Genomic DNA, 27,618 nt, shown 5'->3' with positions numbered 1-27,618 from the left:
TCGCTAAGAATATCAAATGGCTATGATTTTTCTCAAGTTTAATCCCTCAGAGGGCGTACCGCACAGTTTCAGACAGATTCGTTCGCTAGTTTGTTTACTGTGCTCGAGTAAAACAGACAAGATTTGATACTTCTCCAAAAATGGATAAAATTGAATATCGCGCAGTCATAAAATATTTCGTTTTAAAAGGATTAACGGCAACAGAAATAAAAAACGAGCTGGATTCCACTTTGGGAGACTCTTCTCCATCATTTTCAACAGTGAAGAAATGGGCTGCTGAATTTAAACGTGGCCGTTCATCCATCTTTGACGATGAACGTTCGGGTCGCCCGAAAACCGCCACGAATGAGGAAATCATTCAAAAAATCCACGATAGCGTGTTAAATGATCGACGAGTAAAAGTGCGTGAGCTTTCTAACATTGCAAACATCTCAATAGAGCGTGTTCACAATATCTTACATGAACATTTGCATATGAGAAAGCTCTCAGCGCGATGGGTGCCGCGTTTGTTAACGGTCGATCAGAAACGCATTCGAACGAACATTTCTCAAGAGTGCTTGGACTTGTTTAAACGCAATTCAACCGAATTTCTGCGACGATTTATCACTGTCGATGAAACATGGATTCACCATTACACGCCAGAGACGAAACAACAATCAAAACAATGGGTGGAAGCGGATGCTCCAAAGAAGGCAAAAACAGTTCCATCAGCCGGAAAAGTCATGGCGACTGTTTTTTGGGATTCGCAAGGTGTGGTGTTCATAGATTATCTAGAAAAAGGCAAAACCATCAATGGGGAATATTATGCAGCATTGCTGGAGCAATTGAACGATGCTATTAAAACCAAACGTCCTCATTTGGCAAAGAAAAAAGTGCTTTTCCATCACGACAATGCACCCGCTCACACGTCTTCAATTGCAGTTGCAAAGCTCCATGAATTGCGTTTCGAATTGTTACCACACGCACCGTACTCGCCAGATTTAGCTCCCAGTGACTTCTTTTTGTTTCCGAATATGAAAAAATGGCTTGCTGGAAAAAAATTCACGTCAAATGCGGAGGTCATCGCTGAGACGGATGCTTATTTTGGAGGCTTAAGCAAATCGTATTATACTGAGGGTATAAAAAAATTAGAACATCGTTGGTCTAAATGTATTGAGTTGAAAGGGGACTATGTTGAAAAATAAAAAAGATTTTTGCTGGAAATCATGTGTTTTCTTTGCCAGGCCGAGAACTTTTCGAACTACCCTCGTACATGTTCAATTTAATCGGTTTTTGTTATTAAGTTTTTAACAAACTAATATTGAAAAAAAAAGTGTTGTTGGTTCTCTGCGCTCCAACTAATGCCAACTATGCCATTTTCATTTTGATATTTTGAGCCAAGTCTCTAATTATTAAATATTCAATTTAAGTTCTAAAAATAATCCAAAGTGACGTGTATACTTACCCTCAATTTTTCTTGAGACCTTTATCACGTAAAACGCTCTACGCCCTCATATCCGTTTTCGAAAAATCAAAAACAAGAGTAGAAAAAATACCGATATATCTTATATTAAAAATGTGTCTAAAATTATCCTCGATACTTTGTGGATTGTTTTTTTTTATTTTATTAAGAACACGTTTTACAAAGCAAAATCCTGTGATGGTGGAAGTTGTGGAGGCTGAGAAGACTACGGAATTAGTGTATCGATAGGTACATTTTAACAAGGTTCTGAAAAGAGGTGAGTGCGGATAAGGAGATATCGGCACATTAATATAAAAAGTACTCTTTGAGTGACAGCGTGAATATTAGGCCGGCACATTCATTCAACCGTTTGCTCATTCACTCGGTCAATCTGTCGAACAGGTAGGCGGGCAGACATTTTTCTACATACGCATGAATACACTGCACTTTCACATGGATGCACTTGAAAGATCAACGTATGTCTTTGTACGTATGCCTACGTGTGATCTTGTGGAAAAATCGTGCGGAAAAAAAAAACGATCCAGCAAACACCGAGTTATACAGGGTGTATCTTAAAAAGCTGTCACTAAGCAAATAGCGTTATTCCTGATTAAAAACCGAGTCGAAAAGTCCTGAACCATTTTTCTCCATAATGCTTAATAAAGCAGTAATTAACGAGTAAAGTTGCGCCAATAAGGACAAACTTCCTCCTTATCAACGTATGAAGATTTGGATAAGCAAAAAAATAAACTGTTTTGTGTTAATTTTTAAACAATTCATCTTTTCCGAAATCTTTTTAATACTTAAATCTGATTAATTAAATTAATTTAATTATTAATAATTTAATTTAATTATTTAATGAATCTTGGGAAAAAAAAATGGTTCGGGACTTTTCGACTCGGTTTTTAATCAGGAATAACGCTATTTGCTTAGTGGGCGCTTTTTAAGATACACCCTGTATAACTGTCACATGTTATATAACTGTTATGTGTTAAGTAACAATTATATTGCCGAGTGGGAAATTATAACTAACAATTGTATAATTGTTACTTGGTGTTTTGCTGGGGATGGGAGCAGCATTGATATATCGTACAAAGCATTTCGTACAATATATATAAACGGATTATCGCTTAAAATAGGATAAACGCAACAACGCTATCTTCCTGTTAATAATATAACACGTGAAAGAGAAACAATTTTCTATGCAAAAAATCGATTAAACACAACAATTTATATACGAGTTTAATCGTTAAGTATCATGCACAGAGAGAGAGAGAGAGAGAGAAAGGAGAGAGGAAAAGGAAGAGGCAGGGAGGAAGGAAAGAGAAACGCGACTTGTGCTTATCTGATTTTCCCCAATAGCATAAGTGCAAATGCCATTAAATATAATAATTGCCGATAAATTTCACTCTCGTTTCATTTCGATAATCATAACAAGAAGATAGCAACGGAAGAACTCGTCAAGGAATATAGAGAAAATGACAGATCCCAGTATAACCAGCCTGTAATGATGAATCTCCGAAGGAGAGAATCTTTTATGCAAGAACCATACATTGCATTTGAAATGCATTTAAATGTAAATATAAGAAAACGACAACTCGATTATGGATATTCGATCGCGGAGAGAGAGAGAGAGAGAGAGAAAGAGAGAGAAAGAGAGAGAGAGACGTTTCTCTATTTTATTTCGGTGATATCGAATTAATCCTCGATGGGAGGCCTTTTTACTGCGACCATCATTACCAGCAATCTCGTAAATACACAGTTGGATCTTATAAAACATTCACGAACGAGATCGATATTTTATAGGAAACGAACAATCACCCTCACCTCACCCTCCCCCTCCCCTCCCCTCCCCTTTCCTCTATATTTCAGATACATATCATATTACGTGCCTAAGACGCGCACATCCACATACATACACGTACATACGCGGTTCTTCAAGATTTTCACAATGAAAATAATTCAATCGAATCACATCAGACACCCACACACACACACCCTACTCAGCCAATGAAGAAGATAAACTCGTTACAACATGATACTACCGTAGTAACAGTGGCAACTGTTGTCAGACAAACGGATAAACGGACAGTTTGGCAGGCATGATGAACGTAAAACCAAACATGCACACATGTGACAGAAAACTTGACCACTTGTTTCTATATCATCCCCGTCCTCGGGCTCCTGCCTCTCTCATTCACTCGCTCAAATTCCTTCCTCTTCTCTCATTTTCCTTCGCTCTTCTCGCCTCCATTTATTTCTTATTTATTCCTATTTTTCTCTATCCACGAGGTCCTCTATAATAATGTAATATAGGCTTTAGTATTCTATAATGTACGCTAAGTTCTAGGACTACCACTACGCCGTCCCTAGATACAACGTAGCTTCCTTAATTAATATTAGGAATATCGGCAGTGAAATTCCAATGACAGACGCGGCAGGCAGGCAATCAGTCCGGCAAAGTCTGTGGCACTTGCGCTGATCCGGTGCGTGAAAACAGATGAAAACTGATTGTCGGGGTGCCCCGCACGTTTAATTTTTTAACATTCAGTGTTGACATGCACACGATGCCACGCAATGTCTACAAAGATAATGGATCAAAATTAGGAAGGGGGCACCCCATTGCTCGTACCGAGCGATCTCGCTTCCTCATCTCCACCATGGCACCATCGTTATCATGTTCCACCATTACTCGACATTATCGTCTTATTACTCTACCCTTTTCTCCCATTGAAAAATAATTTTTTCTTTACAATACTTGGTGAAATGTGTCCACACATGGGCGAATGCGGATCGCTGCGATCGCCCTTCTTCGCTTGCTCGATTTGACCAGAGGGCAAACCGATGTTGAATCGTCCGAAACGAAGATTACTAAGATTATAAATCACAAATGAAATCACAGACTTTCGTTGGTGGTTCGAATAGAGAGGGGCCGCACATTGCAATTAGAACAACATGTTGTAGGCATTGTCAGGAAAAGTTTGACGAGAGGCACGGAGAACTTGTCTCTCTCTATTCCCCTCCGCTCTTTATTCCCATCCATTCTCCTTGATCATGTGGGCAAGTTCGATTATAAACTTTCCTTCCTTATACTTTTGACTTGATTCGAACGCATGCTCCTAAAAATGTCATATTGAATTATTAATTTTATTGAACTCTCCCATATATTCGAGATTAATTAATATATTTTTATTTATTGGATAACACTAACATATTTCCATCCTAACGTGGTCTTGCAACATTCGCAATAGATATCGGCGACAGCGTGTAACCCAGTTAACAGAACTCGCTCCTCCGCGGGTCCGCAACCTACGTTCACCCTACGTAGTAAATACAATTATAATTTTGCAAAATATTTCTTCATCGCTTATGTAAATGTATATGTTTTAAATATAACTAGGAAAAAAAAAATCAAACTTAACCATTTATTTTAATTCTTCCCAATTAATGATTTACAAATTATTGATATTATTTCTTAATCATAAGTAATAATTGGAGAGACTTGAGAATTTCCATCAATTAAGAAAAAAATCGAGGAAAATAAAAATCTTATCTTTTGCTTATTTACAATTTAATTTCTTTTTTTCTCTATTTTCCTTCACAAAATTTACATTAATTAAATTAATATATTAATTTAAATTTTATAGTTTTATTTTAATTAATTATTTTAATAAATTTTAATAATTACAAAATTTATAAAATTATAATAATTATAAAAAATTATTTTATTTTAAAAATTATTTTAATAAATTTTAAATTTATTTTAATTAATTTTTAATTAATTTAAATTTTATAACTAATGAAATTAATATATGAAATAAATATAAAAAACTCTAATTTTTTTTCTGCCTAATTTGTATACTCAGTTATTAGATTTTTTTCTTGTAACCACTACATTGACTTAATTTTTTAAAAAACTATAAATAACAAGTATAAAAAATATAAAAAATAAATATAAAAAAGACAAAAAAAGAAATATTGCTAAATTAAATTGTTGATAAGAAAAGATTGGCGTCAACTTTATCGATATAATTTTGAGATATCTTGTACATGTGTGTACATTATAAAAATAATGAACGTTAAAGATGTGATGAAAAATTATTCTATTCGATTTACCTATCTTCTTACTAATTATACTTACACGGAATTAAAGAGATAGGCACGACCTTGACTGCCCTGGAAGGACTGAAATGTAAAACGGACAAAACTTAGATTCATTGATAATGTACAATAAAAAAACGGGACATCGAGTTAAGAGACACTCTCCTATTATTAGCTATTATGGAACTATTTATGATGTCGATCGGAAACGCGTGTTTCCGGTAACCGAGTTTCCGGTAACCGAGTTTCCGGACTGTGATTTCTTCAGGCCATTATGGACCTCTTTGGGAGATCATATTATTGCCATACGATAAAGCAAACGATAATAATCTTTCCCAATCGCATCGTGATTGGTTTCTGTCGGCGAGGAAAGGAATTCGATTGGATTAATTTCGATTGAAAATCTTTCCCCAAACAGTTCCATAACAACTCCCTTAATCCCTCATTGCAGATTAAGACGCGAGAAGCAAGAAAAATAAATGCTCTCTTGTAATGCACATCGAGATCAATCAGTTTCTTTATATCCCATTAATCATACTTGTCGATATAGATCAAACATGCCGATAACTTTCATCGACACAAAGATACGAAGATAAAAAGTAACTTTTAATCCGCGTTTTTTTTTCAAGCTTAAGTAATAATTTACATTAATTAAGTTAATATATTAATTTAAATTTTATAATTTTATTTTAATTAATTATTTTAATAAATTTTAATAAATTTTATAAATTTTAAAAATTATAAAATTTATAAAATTATAATTATAATTATAAACAGACTAGTCCCAAATAAAATTTATAAAATTTATAAAATAATAATAAATAAAATTTATAAAATTATAATTATAATTATAAACAGACTAGTCCCAATATCCGATTTGGTATCCCTCTTGAAATCTCGACATATTTTTGAAAGAGAAAAAAACTGCAACAGAGACCGCGTTACTCGCTCGAGTGAGTGCAGCTCACCTTAGAGATGAGTTCGTCGTGATTGGCGAGATGAGCACGGCAGTGAATGCACGAATAAGTGCGGTGACAGGAAGGTAGGTACGCTTGAAAAGTTTTCACCATGGTGGCGTATCCAAGCGAGCGGGACACACTTCGCTCTTTGCTCGCTGCTATCCTCTATCCTCTTGCCTTTTTTCACAGCGCAAGGATGTCCAAGTCTCTGTCTCTCCGCGAGAGGAGGAGAGAGAGAGAGGGGAGAGATTCGCGCTCTATTTTCTCTCTATTTATGTTTTATTTATTTTCCCTTTCTTTTCTTCACGTTCAACGGACACGAAATCGAATTTCTCTCCGAAACGCGGGGTGGTGGTGCGATAGTAGCCCCGTTCACCGCCGCTTCGTGCTCCGATCAGCTGTTGAGCTGGTTCAGACAGCGCCGGTTCGGGGACACCTGTAATAAATAACAAGGGAGATTTACTGAGAAATGCGCAACGTTGATGCTCATTTCGGGTCGATTCTCGCTAACGTCAAGTCGGTCTACAACGGAATCTCGCGACATTTTTTTCTTCCACCTTGTTCTTTATCATTTTTTTTTGGCGTACATCAGACTTGATCGAACCGCTAATTGTGTAAACAAGATTGACAAGTTTGACGTAGATTCGATCGCGCATTGAAAACGTGCACGTATAGCAAATAGATAGCTCACTTTGCGATACGAGTATCGCGAAGTAAGTGATTTTTTACCGCAACGGTTGTATTAGTTTAGAATTCAGCAAACACCAAGTAACATTTATATAACTGTTAGTTGTAATTTCCCACTCAGCAATATAATTGTTACATGTTGTGTAATTGTTACATAACAGTTAGTTGTAATTTTCCATAGTTGTAATTTCCCCACTCAGCAATATGACTGTTATGTAACAGTTACATAACATGCAACAGTTATATTGCTGAGTGGGAAGTTACAACTAATAGTTATGTAAATGTTCCCATACAGCACACAAAGATTGTATACACATATAAAGAAACACATTATACGTTTTCGCTCTGTTAAAACGTTGCTGCAACATTGCCAAAGTAATATTAAGTAAAATAATGTCTCTGTATTATTTTTGCAACATTACACTGCAGTGAGCAATATTGTAACATTGCAGCAATCTTTCACCGCAATATTGCAACGTCGCAAATTCACTGCAAAATGTTGCTGCACCATTGTTGTGGGATTGCAGCAACATTAAAGTGTCCACTTTTAGGAATATTACAATGTAAGACTGTAGCAATGTTGTGTAACGTATTTGTAATATTAAAACGCGTTTTGCTACAATTGCAGACGCCGTTTTAAATTTAATAAATAAACTTTGAAAACATAAAAAAACGTTTAAGAAAGATCGGAAAAAATGCCTTTAAGAAAACATCTATTAGTGTTTTTTATTAGATGTTTCTTAAATATTTATCTCAATAATATATATATAAAATTATTTTACATACATTCGACACCAGAATATTTTAATACGCAAATGAATTATTTCCTATTTACCCATTCAATTGAAAAAAATCTGTTTAATATTCTGAAACCCAATGAGAGATCCAGATTATTAAACAAATTATTTGTTTAATAATCTAGATCCCTCATTAGGATTCAGAATATTAAATAAACCAAGTCAGTTTATTAGAAATTAAACTGACACAAGACAAGAAATATAATTAGTCCTTTGTAGACCTTATATCCACTTTAGATGAATTAGAAACCGAGTTAGTTAAATTTGGTGTCGCCGCGTAGCAGCAAGTAAAGAAACACATGTTATACGTTTTCGCTCTGTTAAAACGTTGCTGCAACATTGCCAAATATTACAAAATAATGTCTCTGCATTATTTTTGCAACATTACACAGCAGTGAGCAATATTGTAACAGTGCAGCAATGTTGATGCAAGCTTCTGTGCTGTATGGGTTACTTACTGATATTTGCTGGGAAACTAATTCTGCTGTTATAAGCTCTGCAATTTTCACGAGAAACGTATCGATCCGTGGATTACGCGATGAATGTCTCCAATAAACTGCATTACGAAGGTTGTAAATAGAACAAATAATGCGTAAATAGCTTTTGTATAGCTTCGTCTTCGAAAGTCTTTATTTCGTCAATAAATGTCACTCTTTCGCTCTTTCCTTCCTCTTCGCTCTTATCTTGTTTTTTTTTATTTTCACGAAAAAAAAAAAGAAAAAACACCGCCGGGGCGACTGGGTGGGGGGAGCGCAATGACAGCTGCGGAAATGACGTTGAAAGCGAAGCGAGGCGTAGCTTTCAAAGGCAATTGCATCGACGTATGTGCTACACACGTGCTGGCGCGCGTTCAAACAAAGAGACAAGGACGTTATTATGAATCGTTAAAGATAGAGGCTTTTTTCTTCTGCGCGCGAGAGGCGAACAGAGACACGCGAGTCTCCTTCTTATTCCTCCCTGGAACGGATGTCGGACGCTTTGTAAATGCTAATCGCGCACTCGCTTCTCCGCAAAATCACCGCTAATCGGAATTGATTCCCTCGCCGTGACCTCGCGGAGACTCAACTGGAGCTGGTCGAACACGTCGAGTACACTTGAATACGTACACTTGAGTAACAACGTTAAGACACTTTGAGGAAGACGATAATTTTTTAACATCGACCGATTAGCGAAGTATGTAAGTATATTGAAATTTATTCGCGAATATACATGAATTCAAGTGGATCTCGTCTCGTTTGTTGGCTCGTGCGAAGAGGAGAACGGGAACGAGTTTCCTAACGGATTGCCGAGAACAAAGAGACCGGGACTTTGGAGTCAATATACTAGTCAAGGTCATTGCTACTTATTGTAGACGCACCGGCGTCTTTTTTTATTCTTTCTCTCTTCGCGCAAGTACACATGCGAGAAGGAGGAAGGAGAGAGAGAAAGAGACTGGCTCAGCAACTCGCCAAGATTCCTGCAGCGGTCGACTAAAGAGAGGAAACTTGTGTGCGCATCTGAGAAAATTTTATCTAATTCATATCTCTCGTAGCAAGTAAAATAAAATTATCTATTCGTACACGAATGTCTTGAAGATGAAAGAAAAAGATTTTTTTTTTCAAAAATTCTTGATGGAATTTAAAGGATGAAAAAAATCCTTATAAACGCATTACTCGTCCCACAGCTCAGAACATTGTTGTAACATTACAGCAATATTGCAGCAACATTGTAATATTGTTGCAATGCTTTTAATATTACAGCAAAATTGCAGCAACATTGTAATATTGCTGCAATGTTTGTAATATTACTGCAATATTGCAGCAATATTGCTACAATGTTACAACAATATTGCAGCAAATTATAATATCACTGCAATGTTTGTGACATTACAGCAACATTGTAATATTGCTGTTATATTACAACAATATTCTGTGCTGTATGGGCGTATATTTTTACTAATCTGTTGTCAAAACATATATGATGTCTTGTTGAAAATATATAAATTTTAGTGAAAACATTATAGTTGGAAAACATAAGTTGACATAATTGATTAGGAAATATTCTTATCGGTCATAAACATCGATCGTAATTTTACCTCAGCGATATCGCGCAAAGTCCACATGATACTTTGAAAGAAACCTAATAAAGTACGAGCGCCCCGGGTAACTCGGAGAGAAATGATCGAGGGGTTGACGACCGAGGACCCAAGTGCGGGGGACAAAGACCCCTCTCCTCCCGCTTCGCTTCCAGTTATTTATAAACTGCCTTCTGTGTGCAAGAGAATTTACGCGAGTCGTTCACCCTTCACCCCGCATTAGCTACATTACACAAACGAAGATCGAATGGGCGGGTGCCATTGCCCTCGTCGCACGTTGTCGCAACGCACTGATTACGACGCAGGGAAAAGGCAGGGGGGAAGACGACGAAGACCGAGAGAGAGAGAGAGAAACCTTGAAAAATCCTGCTCAAATCACTGACCTCGAAATCACGATCGAGAAATATATTCCAAACAATACGAAAGAACTCAAGCGAGCTAATGATTCATTAATTTTCAACGCGCTTCCGTAAACAGATAACAAACAGGTCTGAAGGACCCGTGGCTCTCGAGACGGAATAAATTGTCGACGAGGAAAATGACGAAAGGAAATAATGAAATAAAAAAAAACCAAGACAACAAAGAGGTCCATACAGCACAGAAAATTGCAGCAATATTACAATATTGCTGCAATGTCACAGCAATATTACAATTTGCTGTAATATTGCTGCACTGTTCTGTACTCTCTAAAAGTGAATCAGTGTACTATCACTGTAAATCAGTGATATTTTATTGAAAGAATCAGTTAATAATTTTGACTGTTTCAATCAGTAATATTTCTTTCTATCGTCAGCAATATTAAACTATAATTCATCTCTTTATCATTTTCATTAAGTCGTCAGACATTTATTTGTCCGACTTATATAAGATCGATTTAACACCTGAAGCCTCTCTATTGAGATTGTATCAGAAATTAAATCGAAATAATACTTCTAATTTTATCTGTCGCTCTTTGCAAACTTTATATAATGCTTATGATTAAAACTAAGTACGAGAGAGATAGCGATTACTGGTTTTACAGTGGTAGCGGTAAACGAACAAACTAGCGATTACTGGTTTTACAGTGAAATTTACTGGTTTTATAGTGAATTTTATTTTAACAAAATAACAAGAAAATAAGCGTTTCCACTGAAAATCAATAAAATACTCACTGATTCTCAATGAAATCTTATTTTACTGTTTAAATTAGTGATATTTTTACTGATTCACTTTTAGAGAGTATGGGGGATAAGGAACCGCGTCTCCCGAAATGGAACCGTGGAACGGGGAGGGGATATAGTAAGGGATAATAAATGGGTTAAGAAAAAATAAGATTTATAAATATAGAAAAATTTATATATCAAACTTTGAAGGTTTAAAGTTTAGAAAAATAAACTTAAAATCTTATTTAAATTATAATTATTATTAAAGATAGGAAAAGACTAAAGAATATGATAAGATAGAGTTTTTCAAAGGGATTATATTAATTATAAAGAATAATTTAGATTTTGTGGAATAAAAAAATATTAATAAGGTTATTATATTAATGTAAATATAAATTAAAATGAAAGAATTAATTAATATAATAATTAGAAATAATAAATTAGGAGAATTGAAAATAAATGTAAATACTCTGAATCATTTTAAGAAAAAGAAAGATAGGGGGGGGGGGCAATCTTGCTATATTAAAAAATAGGAATATATATATTAATTGAAAGTTTAAGGATCGTTGAAAAAAAGTGTAGTCGACCAAACTAGCCAGAAATTTTGTTTATTAATACGACGTTTCGACCATATGGTTGTGGTCCTTATCAAGTATATACGATGTAATAATAATCAGGAGACAGGCATAGACGATAATCTTGCAAAACTACACAAGTCACATTAACAAAAAACATTATTTAACTAGATTCGAATTTGAGAGAAACTGATGCGTCCGTGTGAGACTTCGTCAAGAAACTGAAAGTTTAAGGATTGAATATTATAGAAGAAATTATGTGATATTTTTAAAAGTCGAGGAAGAGAAGGAGAGTACGCCAGGAAAGAAACAGGCGTGCAACAGGGAGGCGAGGAAGCAAACAGCGGAGCGCGCGCGCGCGCGCGATTCTGTCGCGCAGTCAGCTGATAGTCCAGTCAGCTGTAAATGTACACAAAACCGTTGTCCAACAGGTTCGCGCGACGCGACGCGACGCGACGCGGCGCGTCGCGACGTCGCGTTCGATCGAAGGCCTGACGGCTCGCAAGGGCACGAAATTCGCCGATTCCCGTTCGTTCCTCGGCGAAAGCCGAGGCGAGGGAGCGACTGAACCGGAAGAGGGAACACGCGAGTATCACGGGGAAATCGATCGTGTCGTTTTAACACGCGCTGCTGCGTATTTCGCGCCAAAATAGGAGCCATGTTTACGCGCAGTTACGAACGAGATCGCTTCGCAACACGTTTTTGCATCGATACGATCGATCGAATAAATTATGCATACCATCTATTAAATAAATAAAGAGGGAAGAAAGGAGGGAGAAGGATGGGAGTTGCATGTGCGGTTTTAATTCATTCGCGCTCCATTGTTCGTCGTTGCACATATTCATTTTCTTCGCAGCGCGGCCATGGAATGCGAAAAACGCATTGTTTTTCGAAAACGAATCGTATTACGCGCAGAATTTTTATAGCCCGTAATTCTGGTTCTTTTTTTTCGACAGCCTTTTTTTTATATTTTCCTCGACAAATCTTCTCTTCTAAAACATCGTATATATTTCCATATTAAATATTATACATTTCTCTGACATAATTAATTAATTTATTGATTTATTTATTAATTTATTAATTATATTAATATTAAATAAAATCTATATATTATTAAAATATATAAAATCTATATATAAAATCCATTATATTATTATATTATATTACAATTATATTATAATTATATTAAAATTATTATATTAATTATATTTTAATACTAAATAAAGTATGATATTTTTAAGTATTTTTTATACTGAATAAAAATCATGAGATATATATTTTTCTTCGCCTTTATTTCGATAATAGATGGAAAAATCTGGTAAAAAAAGAAATCATGTTTATTCAGTTCCCGCTATCTGTTTAACAAAATGTTTCAAGCGCATTTTTCATGACATCCTTATCGAAGCCCCTCCAAAACTCCTTCGCTGAGATAACGATTATTTAGCGACGGAATAATTGAAAAAATTTGAAAAGCGAGATCTTGCGATTCGAACGAAGCAAGAACGTAGTTGGCTGACAATGAGATAATGGTCCCGATATTTTTATGACGCGACAGTTGGATCAGCTGTTAATGTATACAAAACATCGTGGATGCGCCGCGTTATCTGGCGACATTACCACTTGTGTATTCGTGTACCACTTATCGCACATGTATCTACATAGTCCAAACATGATCTACAATAGCCCCGTGCATATATTTATAATACGCGTCGACGCAAGAAAAGAATCGAGGAGAGGCTCGCGAATAAGGGTCAAGGGATTCCGTTATTTTCAGTCGGGCATCGAGTACAGTTAACATTAAGCGCGATTACATCGAACTTCTCCTCGTAATTAGCTTCCTCGCCATCTTAAATCTTCATTTGAAAAGCAAACGAGCCGATTCTTCTTCCTCGTTTCAAAACAGGCGGAATCGAATCCAAGGTGAATGTCTTGGGAATTATCGAGAAATCAAGCTAGCGTGGGAGGATTTAACAAAATAACAAAATTAATTGTAACATTAAACTCTTCAAGGTCGTCAGTAAATAAAATACAAGAAGTAATTAGAAACGACCACACTGGCAAATTTTATTAAAGTGAATCACGACGTTTCGACCATGGTTTTGGTTCTTTTCGGAGTGAAAATAATTTAGTTAACTATTCTATCGTGAGAAATAAGGAAATCACTTCGTCAAGATTGTCATGTCAACCGTCTCCATCAACACACAGAGAAAGACTGGTTGAAAAATTAATTTTGACTAAATTTATACTTACTTTTCTGCGACATACGAATAATATTGTCAAAGGAATACAGATGATTTTAATATGTTGATTTTGTTATTTTTCATACTGAGGAAGACTGAGTAAAGTCATTTGCGATTATTCAATTAAATGAACTTATTAATATATAACTTTTATTTTATTTAGACCTTAGTAATTAGCTCGTATCGTTGGCCCTAGAATTTTTATTATTGCCTGATAACAAAATTAAATTAACAAAATAAATATTATCTCGAAAAACGGTCCAATTTTTCCAGGAACAACAAAGTCGCCGAGATCAATCGAAAGCGACCTAATCCATTGATAACAGAAGAGAGGAAGACAGACAGAGAGAGAGAGAGAGAAAGAAGGGGGGAAGGAAGAGAAGCAGAGAAGAAAGGATCGTGGGTTGCTAACCTGACGCGATACCTGCGCTCGTCGACAAGGACGAGGGCGAGAGAGAGAGAGAGAGAGGCAGGACCGAGGGGAGAGAAAGAGAAAGAGAGAGAGAGAGAGAGACGGAGAACGCCTCGCGAATCGAAACGAGGAGGCGAGGCGGGATGGTGGGCGAGGGGGGGCGAGGGGAGGCGGAGCGAGGCAGCTGACAGGCTCCATCAGCTGAGAACGTACACAAACCCGACGATTTAACGCGGCGTATCCGCGTATCCGCTATCGCCGGGTTCGACGGGCGATAGCGCGTCCGAAATTATCGGAGCCGCGAGGACGAAAATAATGCTCCCCCCCCCGGTCCCCCTCGAACCCGCGTGTTACGGAAGTTACGAAAACAATAATGCGTAGTTCGGAGGCCGAGGCGAAGTATGGAGTACGTGACTACGGGCTCGCGCGACTCGCGGGAGAACGCGTCTCATTTATCCTAAGGCTAATATTACACTTGTCGAGAAATTTTTCAGGCCCATCGATTGGTTGCGGGATAAATAATTTTTTGAATCTTGAAAAAAAAATCTTCTATTCCGCGGCCAATCGGCGTGCTTGGAAAAAATTGGTCGCGCGACAAGCGTGATATATTAGCCTAAATCGCGAACGACGTAGATGCGCGACGCCTCGGGTTCGCCCCGATTCCGCGTGGACGACGGATCCCGTCGCCTCGTCGAAAACACCTGACTGCGAGAGAGAGAGAAAGAGAGAGAGAGAGAGACGAAGAGAGAGAATTTTACTGGCGTAAACAGAGAGAAGGGAGCGACCCAGTCGCGTCGGACCCTCGACCTTTATTTATGTAACGCACGCATACTTTTTTTCGTCCACCTACCTCCATATGCATCCGTGACCGTTGCAGCAGCGTGCGACGACGACGACGCGGTTGTTCCTCGGTCCTCCTCTCTCTGCTCCCTCGCGGCACGGGCCTCGGAACGCCAACGACGACCACGGATCACGGCTGCTTCGTCTCTGGGCGATTCTGCCACGAGCAACGACGGCGGCGGCGACGGTCCGTCACGATCATTACTAAATTACGCGAGACGCGTCCCTTGCACGTCCAGCGAACCGCGCACCGTGACTGCTGATCGTTGCTCTCTGATCTCGGCTCTCTCGGCGTCGGTTTCGATTTATCTCGGTGCGTCCGCTCCGCTCCGCAGGCGAAATCGCATCGCGCTGCGCACCGCGCACGATACGACGCACGGCGACCCGCCTGGCGCGCATGCGCGACTCGCCTGGCGCGCGTGCGCCCCGCGCGCGACGCGTCCCCCGACTTCGGGCGCCGCCGCCAGAGCGCGCGAAATACGACCGTTCGAAATGATCCGCCTCTCCGCAGTTCTACGCAAGAGTTAGACTTTCTTTCAAATTGACTTTCGAGTGAATTTCTCGTACGTTTAGTATACGTTATGTATATTATGTATTTAAATTTGCACGTCTTATTAAAAAAAAAAATGTGTTCTTCATTTTCTCCTCCTTTTTTCAATCGTGTAATTAAACATTTCCCAGCAAACATCAAGTAATATTTATATAATTGTTAGTTGTAATTTCCCACTCGACGATACATGTAACGGTTATATTGTCGAGTGGGAAATTACGTCTAACAATTATACAGGGTGTCCCAAAACTTATAATCAATCTTTCAAGGACAGATTCCTGGGATTATTTGGAGACGATTTTTCCCCGGCGAAAATGTCGATGGAGGCCATCATTTTTTGCATGTTTGCATATATCTTTGAATTAAGCCTTAAATTAAAACTCGACTAAAGTAAACTCTATTTAAAATTAATCGAAGAATGTGGTTTTGTTAATATTTTATTTCGACAAAGCTTAGCTTACGAAAAAACCCTTATTTCCAATCATTATAATTCGAAAATTATTAGTGCCTCGATATTTTCGTTGAGGAAAAATCGTCTCCAAATGATCCCAGGAACCTGTCTTTGAAACCCGGCTTCTCCGCAGTTCTACGCAAGAGTTATACTTTCCTTCAAATTGACTCTCGAGTGAATTTCTCGTACGTTTAGTTTGTGTATATTTAAATTTGCACGTTTCATTTAAAAAAAAATGTGTTCTTCATTTTCTCCTCTTTTCTTCAATCACGTAATTAAATGTTTCCCAGCAAACATCCGAGTAACATTTATATAATTGTTAGATGTAATTTCCCACTCGATGATACATGTAACGGTTTTATTGTCGAGTGGGAAATTACATCTAACGATTATACAGGGTGTCCCAAAACTTATAATCAATCTTTCAAGGATAGATTCCTGGGATTATTTGGAGACGATTTTTCCCCGGCGAAAATGTCGATGGAGGCCATCATTTTTTGCATGTTTGCATATATCTTTGAATTGAGCCTTAAATTAAAACTCGACTAAAGTAAACTCTATTTAAAATTAATTGAAGAATGTGGTTTTGTTAATATTTTATTTCGACAAAGCTTAGCTTACGAAAAAACCCTTATTTCCAATCATTATAATTCGAAAATTATTAGTGCCTCGATATTTTCGTTGAGGAAAAATCGTCTCCAAATGATCCCAGGAATCTGTCTTTGAAAGATTGGTTATGAGTTTTGGGACACCCTATATAAATGTTATTTGGTGTTTGAATTTCAAAAAAATGAATATATATATATATATATTTGCTTATACTTTAGCTTCTCTTTTATTTTAGAAAATGTAAATGTAAACAAGATTTCTATCGATATATATATCTATATATAATGATAGATACGTCTCCGAGATATTATTCTTGTAAATATTTAAACAAATTTCACCAATTCAATGTAGATAATTATTGAAAATAGTTTTGTTACATACGGCTTTTCTCGTAAAAGAAAGTTTATTTGACGCTTAGCAATCTCTTCAAGATTAATCCTACTATTTTGATTAATTTTTTTTTTCATTCGCACATTATTATATTATCCCCTCACATTCCAGAATCGACGAAAGATGCGCATTTAACGGTTTAATTCTGAGGGAAACGTGGCCAATTTTTCATCCTTCAATTGAAGAAACGTCAATAATTATATAATCTGGCTAAAACGAAGATATTTTGCGAATTAAACTTGTGAGAGGTAAAAATAAAAAATATTATACATTAAACAGAAAAATAAATAAAATTATAGAAATTAAGAAAAATAAATAATATCATACATTATTCGATTTAAAGTAGTCTTTAACAGCGAATTTAAGCTCGAGATTATGAAATTGAAATTTGCAACGTTGCAACGTTTGTATAAACAATGATCTCCAAAATTGTATAAAATTAATAATAAATTGTAATAAATTATGATCCTTTTGATCTCGATCAGTCGACTTTATATGACAAGAAACGATGCATATTAATTCTTGCGCCAATTCTGGTATGCTCTTTGTATAAAACATGGCAAATAATATATATTTGTATAAACATATCTCTCAGATTTCCAAAATACTAGATTAATGACAAAATTGTATTAATCCTTTACGCATCTTTTGTGTTTAGCTCTTACACTAATATGATACAATGAAAGAAAAACGCACAAACTTCTTAATCAATCTGACATACCTCCATTATATTATTGCGCGATATGTACTTACTTTACTTACATATCGATGTGATGTCCACAGTATTCTGGAACTTCTCAAATTGTTCAATAAGTTTGTAACCAAAATGTAGGGAACGCAAAAGTTTAACTAAAAAAAAAAGAAAAGATATGTAAAATAAAAATGTAAAAATATGTAAAATATATCGATTAATTTTCATAATTTTTGTTTGAGTGTCACTGTAGAAATGATTAGAAAAACTGGCACAGATAGATAAGACTCTCACTATAAAAGCCTCGCAGTCCCTTCACATATATACGAATATCGATACACATCAGCAGCACTTTACGTTGCTTTCGAAAAAAAAGAGATAGATGCGTATTTTAAAACTATGTAGGAAACCTTTATTCGTATTTCTTCCGATTGTTCTAGCTAATCTATCAGTTATATACCTGCTGACAAAGAAATGAAATTTGCATTTTGCTAAAAGAGCCCGCTAAGCAATCTCATGTATCTGCCTCGACGCGCACTTTTTTATCGCGATAAAGAAATATTTCAATTAAAAGTGCAATTTCCGCGATTCTAAACGCGCGTTACAAAGATTTTTTTTACATGCATCGATAGTACATGTACCAATCTTTCAACTTGTTTATATATATAATATATACAGGGTGGCGCCGAACGTTCCAGCCAGACTTCGAGATCTTATAGGAAATTTAATTCTGAAGAAAAAATTTCCTATAAACAAATAAAATAAATTTCTTGAAAAAAACGATAAAGATAAAAAATAAAAATCTTTTTCTCTTATGAAAATAAAATAATTTTTTTTTCTTTTTCAACTAATATTTTAGTAATAACACGTAATAGTAGAAAATGAATAAAGACGTTTTTCAAGAAATTTATTTAGTTTCATTTTCTTTTCATCTTTTGCTCTTCCTTCATCAGAGGTTTTTGAGCGATAACTTTTTCAGGAAGCATTTTTCGACCCATGTTTATAGGAAATTTTTTGTTCAGAATTAAATTTCCTATAAGATCTCAAAATCTGGCCGGAACGTTCGGGGCCACCCTGAATATGCATGTATAATTTTTTGCGATATTTTCTCAAACATACCGTCCATGATTGATGTAAAACTGATATACGTTATTAGTCTCATGTTTATAATGTATACATATCGTATATGCCGCCGGTACGAGAATCGCGTTAATTTCTCACGAAAAAACATTTACATCCATTTATTGATATTTGGATTTTATAAAACCGGGATTCTTACGTATTTCTAAAATTTAACAAGCAGTTCGCTCGTATCCTTTAACGTAAAAATATAAATTGCGCGGGACTAAAATGCTATCTTGGATAAATCTAAGCTTTAAAAATGCTTCGTAAATGCGCATTATCTGCCACCCTCTTTCTCTTCGCCGAAAATCGTTTACAGAATCTCTCTTCCCCTTTCTTTTTCTCTGTTTCATACACAAATTATCCATCGTACAAATGTATGAAGAAGGATAAACAACAAAGCAGCGATACACGGCGAACTTATTTTTTTTCTTTATATCTTGATTTATTTAATATGTACTTTCTTATAAAGTGATGTCCTACTAAATAAAAGTAAATGAAAAAATCACCAAACAATATGTTAATATGTTCATTAAAATTCTTCTTCTCGTTAAGGCAACTAATTTGTTTAGTCTCATTTTACATATCTAGAGTATATATTTATATATTTATATATATTTATTTTTATATTTGTATATTTATAAAGTATATGTAAAACACTAATATGTGGTTATTTTTATTTTCTTGTTACAAGCCTTATATTAATTAGAATATAGTATGTATACTTTGTATATTCTTATATACTCTTGTAATAAAATCGATTATTCCGTACTTGGATCTAGAGATAATAAATATATATCTAATGTATATTGTTAGTACAAGAGAAGTGCGTGCAGAGGGTGGCAGCGGGGTGCGCATTTGGGAGTGCTATTGTTTCAAGGACTCTCCAGTCCTTCGTCTTTATACCGTCTCACATGGTGACATTCAACTGTATTGCTTTAGCGTCCACGGAACATGCTTGCTGCTGCTGCGTTTGTTGTTGCTGCTGCTGCTGCTGTTGTTGCTGCTGCTGCTGCTGTTGCTGCTGCTGCTGCACCTGTTGCTGTACCTGTTGTTGTACTTGTTGCTGTATTGCTTGCAGTTGAATCGTTTTCGTATCGACGGTCATTGTTTGCTGCTGCTGCGGTTGCTGCTGCTGCACTTGTTGCTGTTGCACTTGTTGCTGCTGCTGGACCTGTTGTTGCTGTTGTTGCGCTTGTTGCTGCTGTTGTTGCTGCTGTGCTTGCTGAGCAGCAGCTTGGGCGGCTTGCCTTTGTTGCTGTCTAAGTATACTAGGTGGCGGATCCATATGTTGACGCTGATGTAGTAACAAATGGTTCTTTTGGAAGAAAGCTTTGCCGCATTTGTCACATACATGGGATCTTATGTGACAACTGCCGTCTGTGTGGCGTCGTTGGTGCTGCGACAAACCGTGCTTCTGTGCAAAACCGCGACCACAATCAGGACAAATGTGTGGTTTAGGTTTCGGCCCTGTTCCCACTGGCGGTGACGTTTGAGTTGCGCCGTGCATATGACTAACACCAGGCGTTCCTATCGGTCCGTTCATCTGTGTACATATTTTATTTATCATTTACATGTTTTACGCTTTGAACGCGCATAATGCTTTCTAGTTCCGCAATAAAATATCTTTACTCGCGAGACAAGAATTGAACAAATAGCATTTCTTTTTGGGAGAAGTATAAGTAATACTCTTTTTAAGACAAAATTAGCGTACATTTAATATCAAATAATAACGTGATTGCTTTCTAGACGAAATTTTCATTACAAAAATTAAGTTAAAATCTACATATCTTGAAATATCTCCCTCTGGTAAACGTATCTTAATTGTAGAGACGATCTGGTCATTACCTGATGAGTCGTTGGAGTGTTTGGGGTAAGAAAATGTGCCGGAGTTTGCTGGAAGGCGGCCGCTAGTCCACAAAGGTCCGTTACGAGTGTTCGATCACCAGTATGTAACCTTTGGTGTAAATTTAGAGCTTCTCGATTCGGGAAATCTAGTCCACACTCCCTGAAATGATAATTATTCATTAGGAATTGATGTTTATTTCTTCAAAAATGAGATAAAATATATGTATATTCTATGTATGTTCATACAATAAACACATATTTGAGAATTACGTTTTTTTTCTTGCTCAACTATAAAACTCGGGATTCATTTTGCTTTGCTCAACAGGTACACGCATACATTTTAAAAGATACTTTTTAATATTTCTTTTCGACTTTCTTAAGTAAAAAACTGCAATTGAGAGGATTTGATCTGGTTCTATTATAAATTTTGTATCAAAATATGTATCCATATATCAACTCGCAGCATTGTACCGTACATTTTGAATTCTATATTCAAAGTATACAACTTTTCTTGGACATGTGATACATCCTACAGTGATTGTCAAAGGTATACTGATATTAATCATTGTAAATAGACTCTAAAAGAATGATTTATTATTACATATTTTGAAAAATAAAATTAATAAACTGGTGTGATTACTGATATGATGTCTCACCTGCACGTAAGAGACTTCTCATCGGCATTTGTATTGTTATTATGAATCTTTGAGTGAGCGACCAGATCTGCCTTTCGAGGAAATGCTTCTCCGCAAACAGTGCAAGCATAGGGTGTTTCACCGGTATGTAAGCGCATGTGAGCTAAAAGTGTTCTCTTCTGCAGAAATTCCTTTCCACAGGCGGAACACGAGTGTGGAACTCTGCCATGCAGCCGGCCATGATTAACCAGCTCGAACTTCCTCTGGAAAGTTGCACCACAATCATGGCAAACAAACGGATGTAGACTGCCATGGAAGCGTGAATGCATAGTAAGATGATCCTTTTGGGAAAATGATTCCCCACACTCCTCGCAGACGTAAGGTCTCTCCCCCGAATGAAACTTACTATGCGTCACCAGGTGACGTTTTAGAGGGAATGCCCTTCCGCATTCCTGACAAACGAACGGCCGTTCCCGGGTGTGTACGCGAGTGTGTGTTACAAGATGGTGTTTCAATGTAAAGGACTTTTTACATTCGCGACATTGATACGGTCTCTCGGCGCTGTGCAGTAGCAGATGCGTATGAAGACAATGTTTGTGCGCAAAACTCTTGCCGCAATGAACGCAAATGTGTGGCCGTTCCCCGGTGTGCACCCTCGCGTGCGTCGTAAGATGATGCTTCAATAGAAAGGACTTCCCGCATTCGGAGCAGGAGTAGGGTCGTTCCTTGGGCACCCGGACCTGACTCCCCATATCCTGCTGCTGTTTGACCTTGGTCTCGATCTGCGTCGTATTCACATGGGTCAGAACGTGCCCGAAATGGGCGGTACTGTCCGTCTGACTCGTCGCCACATTGTTCGCCGTGCTGGCTTGATTAGACGCAGCGGCTGCTCTCTTCATTAAAATTTCATTGCACTCTTCCGCCGTAAGCTGTATTGGTCCAAGTGGTGTCATGAAGTGCTTGCTCATGGCATGCTTATCGGCTGTTGTAAAAACTAAGGTGTTTGAGAACAGGGAGGGTGGAGGTGTGGGATGTGCCGCGTCGCAATTGCAACCGCCTTTGTCACACGTTAATGAAAATACGTCGTGATGCTTTTTAGTGCGAACATGAGTACCATGAGTTGTTTGATTATGCGCTCCCGCTGTATGGCCATGATGCGTAGTGGGTGTTTGCTGGCAACCTTCGTTCATCGCAAACATTGGACGACGGTGAGTGGTGGCTGCGACCTTCGCCGGCTTGATGTCAACCTGTATCTTCTGACTGGATCCTTGATCCTGATTGTTGTTGACGGCATAACTGATGTTCGTCGCGAGTTCGCTCTGGGCATTCTCCCGGGTCTCGGTCCCTGGCCCGCTAAAAGACCAAGAGTACCCACCGAATCCTGCACCCGCATTGCCAGGAGTAGTACACATATTCGTCAGTGTTGTAATGGATGGGTTAGTCTGGTTCGACGCGGTACTGGTTGCCGGCACCTCCTCCGTTTCTACCAATGCATCTTCCGCGCCGACCCTTTCCACTACAACAAACTGATCCGTAGGAAATATTTTGAGAGGTTCTAAATAAACGTACCCGTTACACTCCAGTATCTCGGGTATCAGTGTCCAGTATCTCGAGTGTCAAATACAGCTGTCATATCTGTCAGAGACCGGGCCGTAAAGTGGAGACTCAACAATTACAACCCGCCAACTCCTCGCGTCCCCGGCTATTCGGCCAACATAGATCTACAGGGAGGCCTGCAAGGTGGTTAATACCGCGAACTTATCATCGGACCAGAGTGATCGAGCGTGCTCCCGAGGCGCTCTCGACGATCTTGGGATCGCGACGCGGGCCCCGGGAGATGACGCGTCCTGAAGGAGGGCTCCTTATGCGTGACGGGGCGATCGGAGCATCGCCGTAATATCGGAGCAGGAACGACAGCTCCGTGTTTCCGTGGATCCCGAGACTCGGCCTTTCGTATTGTTGCCGCGCCGGTGCCTGCGCCAATAGAAAAAAGCACACCGCGCTCAGACTGACGGCCCACTTCAGTGTGTTGGAGATCGCGAGGCAACGACCACGCTCGTTACACTCGTCCCTCGCTGCCGCGGCGTCCACTGGGTCCTCGGAAGACAACCTCCACCTTCCTCCCGCGACACTCCCACACTCTCGCTCGCGCCCCGCGCACTTTTTCCGCGTTTCCCGCTCACGTTGCTCGGTTATTACCAACACGCACGCACGCCCGATGGTCATTAATTTTACATAATTGCATATTTTATCGTCCGTACCAAACTAGCCTCACAATCGGCCATTTTATTTGTAAACTACCAAAAAACAATGTTGCCAATGTATGCGCAATTTTGGAGGGAGCGGAGCCGCCGATAGCGTCGCCGAGCGCTTCCGTGATGGCAGCACTTTTCGCTCTTCGCCGACCCACGGCGCTTCCGACACTTTTTTCCGCCATATTTGAATCTCGGCACGCGCCTAGCTTCGGACTCCGCGAATTTCCCGCCGAACGTACGTCTCGCTCCGATTCCAACTTGCAATTGCGTAATGGGTAATTTTGACAGGTGCCACGTGACACTTTGACATTTCGAATAAATAATGGGATTAGAATTTATACGTAAAATAATGGAAAGGAAAATCTATATATTAACCCAGCAAACACTAAGTAAAATTTGTATAATTATATAATTATTATTATTATTATTTAATTATATAATATAATATAATATAATATATAATTATTATATAATTATATAATTATTATTAATTTATATAATTTATATAATTTATATAGTTGTAATTTCCCACTCAACAATATAACTGTTACATATTATGTAACTGTTATATAACTGTTATATAACTGAATATATATTTGCTGGGAATATATAATTCTATTTTTTAAATAAAGCTTCCGATACTTTTTTCCACCATATTTGAATCTCGGCTCGCGCCTAGCTTCGGACTCCGCGAATTTCCCGCCGAACATACGTCTCGCTCCAACTTGCAATTGCGTTATGGGTAATTTTGACAGGTGCCACGTGACACTTTGACATTTCGAATAAATAATGGGATTAGAATTTATACGCAAAATAATGGAAAGGAAAACCTATATATCAACCCAGCAAACACCAATTAAAATTTGTATAATTATATAATTATTATCATTATTATATAATTATATAATATACATTATTATATAATTTAATAATATAATATAATTATATAATTATTATATAATTATAATTATAATTATAATATAATTATATAATTATATAATATATCATTATTATATAATTATATATAATATTATATAATATTATGTAATTATATAATATAATATAATATAATATAATATAATATAATATAATATAATATAATATAATATAATATAATATAATATAATATAATATAATATAATATAATATATAATTATTATTAATTTATATAATTGTTAGTTGTAATTTCCCACTCAACAATATAACATGTTATGTAACTGTTATATATTTGTTATATATGTATTTACTGAGAATATATAATTCTATTTTTTAAATAAAGCTTCCGATACTTTTTTCCGCCATATTTGAATTTCGGCTCGCTCCTCGCTTCGGACTCCGCAAATTCCCGCCAAACATATGTTATGTAACTGTTATATATGCTGTTATATGTTGTTATATGTGTTTGCTGAGAATATATAATTCTATTTTTTAAATAAATACACTACCCGTACAGCACAGAACATTGCAGCAATATTGCGGCAATATTGCTGCAATGTTTTGTGCTGTATGAATCTGCAACTTGCAATTGTATCTTGCTTTTAATTTTTGATTAATATTGCATATATACCCAGCAAACATCAAATAACAGTTATATAACATGTAACAGTTATATTGTTAAGTGGGAAATTACAATTAATTGTTATATAAATGTTACTTGTAACTTTAGCATAATACATTCGTAAAATAACAAGAAAAACATTAATTTTTAATTAATGTTTTTCTTGTTATTTTACGAATGTATTAAAACATTAATTTTTCATTAATGTATTAAAACATTAAAGAAAAACATTAATTTTTAATTAATGTTTTTCTTGTTATTTTACGAATGTATTATGCTAAAGTTACAAGTAACATTTATATAACAATTAATTGTAATTTCCCACTTAACAATATAACTGTTACATGTTATATAACTGTTATTTGATGTTTGCTGGGTATATATGCAATATTAATTAACCCAGCAAACACCAAATAATATTTATATTATTGTTAGTTGTAATTTCCCATTCAACAATATAACAGTTACATGTTATGTAACTATTATATAACAATTATATTGTTGAGTGGGGAATTATAACAAACAGTTATATAACTGTTATTTGGTGTTTATTGAAAATGACTTACTAGTTTACCCAGCAAACACCAAGTAATTTATAGAACAATTTATAGAATTATTTATAGAACAATTAGTTGTAATTTCCCACTCAGCAATATAACTGCTACATGTTATGTAACTGTTACATAACAGTTATATTGTTGAGTAGGAAATTACAACTAATAGTTATATAAATCTTACTTGTGACTTTAGCATAATATAACTGTTACATGTTATGTAACAGTTACATATTGTTGAGTGGAAAATTACAACTAACAATTATATAACTGTTACTTGGTGTTTGCTGGGATATGTATGTATGCGAAAGGCGCGTGAATATGTCGAGGACACTATCAGCCCACACGCTGATTATTATTACGCTTATCATCGATAAGGAAAAAATGTTAATTAATCTCCGTGAGAAAAAAAATTACATACATATTTCATAATAATGCGATGAATCGAATAGCGTGCGATGCTTGTAATTAATAAAAACGTCGACAAGGATAAAATGATAGATAATCGGGCTGTACGATCGACCAATAGGTACGACAGAGATACCAATAGAGCAGGGATAGAAGATAGATCGATCAACGCCGATCGTTTTCATCATTTACAGCCGGTATCCGACGACGAGTTATGAGACGGCAGAGGTCTCTCCAAGTTGATACGAGGACAGAGAAACAGTTTCATCGGACGGCTGGTCATCGGACGGCGCGGTAGCGCGAACTCAGCAACTGATAAGCAATGCCCGCTCGTTAATGGTCCGGCATCACGGCCTGGCAAAAAGCCAATGCATGCTTGTTAGAATAAGAATCTCTTGTCGCGTCTATCCCATCTATCACATTCTAACGCGCGCTAAAATATATATAACATGGTGTCGAATAAACACGTATCAAATATGACATATGTTTTTTTATGGTGTAAATTTAAGAAATTATTTCAAGTCTCGTAACTCGAAAAGTACTTGACAAAAAATACTTTAAAAAATACTTTATTATGGTGTTTTGGAAAGCTCTCGAGATAAGCTACAAGAATATGCAGAGAAAAATAGGGAGTTCCATTTAAAAAAACAAAGTTGAATTCCATATGACCTTGACCCCTCCACTCGAGATCAAACAGATATGACCATTCTATAGAACTTTTAAAACTCTACAACTTTTGTCTAAAACATTTTTTTCCTGAACATTGCTTTTTTGAAGAAATATTCTAGTGGAAACTTTAAAAAGGGACACCCTGTATATATTTATATGAATTTTTTCAAAATAACTATAATAATAGATAATTATAATCATTTAATAATAAATAATTATTAAATAATTATAATTATCTATTAATATGATTATTTTGAAAAAAATTTATATAAATATATACAGCGTGTCCCTTTTATATAAAATTATAAAAAAATATATATAATACATAAATAAATATACACATATATATGTATCTGTGCTATGATAATTATAATATTTTATTTAGAGAAAAATGCACATGTATATTTATCATATTATACAAAAAAGAATATTTTTAAAATACTTGTTATTTATTAGATAATACGGATTATACATGCATTTGATGCCTGGCTTCAAGTGCGAAAGCAAACATGACGCCGAATGATATAAGCTGCGCGATATCTGAATCATCTCTGTGTCACAGTATGAATTGGAATAATCTCCAACATTCATCTCATAATCTATCTATCGA

General features: G+C 36.5%; 2 protein-coding genes across 2 annotated transcripts; both read right to left on the bottom strand.

Annotated features, from left to right (window-relative positions):
• Positions 1-2,428: 2,428 nt before the first annotated feature.
• LOC105255758 (protein yippee-like 1) lies at positions 2,429-15,648 on the bottom strand. Its single transcript, XM_011265229.3, has 5 exons — positions 15,279-15,648; positions 6,511-6,937; positions 5,583-5,626; positions 4,653-4,761; positions 2,429-4,560 (listed from the first exon to the last, which is right to left on the bottom strand). Exons 2-5 carry the CDS (start codon positions 6,610-6,612, stop codon positions 4,471-4,473), a joined length of 345 nt encoding a protein of 114 aa, XP_011263531.1. The 5' UTR covers positions 6,613-6,937; positions 15,279-15,648; the 3' UTR covers positions 2,429-4,470.
• A 4,105-nt stretch (positions 15,649-19,753) lies between these two features.
• LOC105255759 (zinc finger protein 2) lies at positions 19,754-23,913 on the bottom strand. The gene is made up of 4 exons (XM_011265231.3): positions 23,134-23,913; positions 21,586-23,080; positions 20,930-21,089; positions 19,754-20,627 (listed from the first exon to the last, which is right to left on the bottom strand). Exons 2-4 carry the CDS (start codon positions 22,974-22,976, stop codon positions 19,992-19,994), a joined length of 2,187 nt encoding a protein of 728 aa, XP_011263533.1. The 5' UTR covers positions 22,977-23,080; positions 23,134-23,913; the 3' UTR covers positions 19,754-19,991.
• Between the last annotated feature and the right edge of the window lie 3,705 nt (positions 23,914-27,618).

The sequence above is a fragment of the Camponotus floridanus genome, unplaced genomic scaffold (assembly GCF_003227725.1).
Source record: "Camponotus floridanus strain SB8 unplaced genomic scaffold, Cflo_v7.5 scaffold32, whole genome shotgun sequence".
NCBI classification, from domain to species: domain Eukaryota; kingdom Metazoa; phylum Arthropoda; class Insecta; order Hymenoptera; family Formicidae; genus Camponotus; species Camponotus floridanus.
This window is presented reverse-complemented; position numbering and strand designations above follow the sequence as displayed.

Coding starts and splice junctions, on each gene's coding strand:
- LOC105255759 (XM_011265231.3), bottom strand. CDS start 22,976: ATGTGTACTACTCCTGGCAATGCGGGTGCAGGATTCGGTGGGTACTCT. Junction 21,090..21,585: donor GAGAAGTCTCTTACGTGCAG/GTGAGACATCAT, acceptor TTATCATTTCAG/GGAGTGTGGACTAGATTTCC. Junction 20,628..20,929: donor ACACTCCAACGACTCATCAG/GTAATGACCAGA, acceptor ATATGTACACAG/ATGAACGGACCGATAGGAAC.
- LOC105255758 (XM_011265229.3), bottom strand. CDS start 6,612: ATGGTGAAAACTTTTCAAGCGTACCTACCTTCCTGTCACCGCACTTAT. Junction 4,762..5,582: donor GCCTATCTCTTTAATTCCGT/GTAAGTATAATT, acceptor TTTACTACGTAG/GGTGAACGTAGGTTGCGGAC. Junction 4,561..4,652: donor CCACGTTAGGATGGAAATAT/GTTAGTGTTATC, acceptor TGACATTTTTAG/GAGCATGCGTTCGAATCAAG.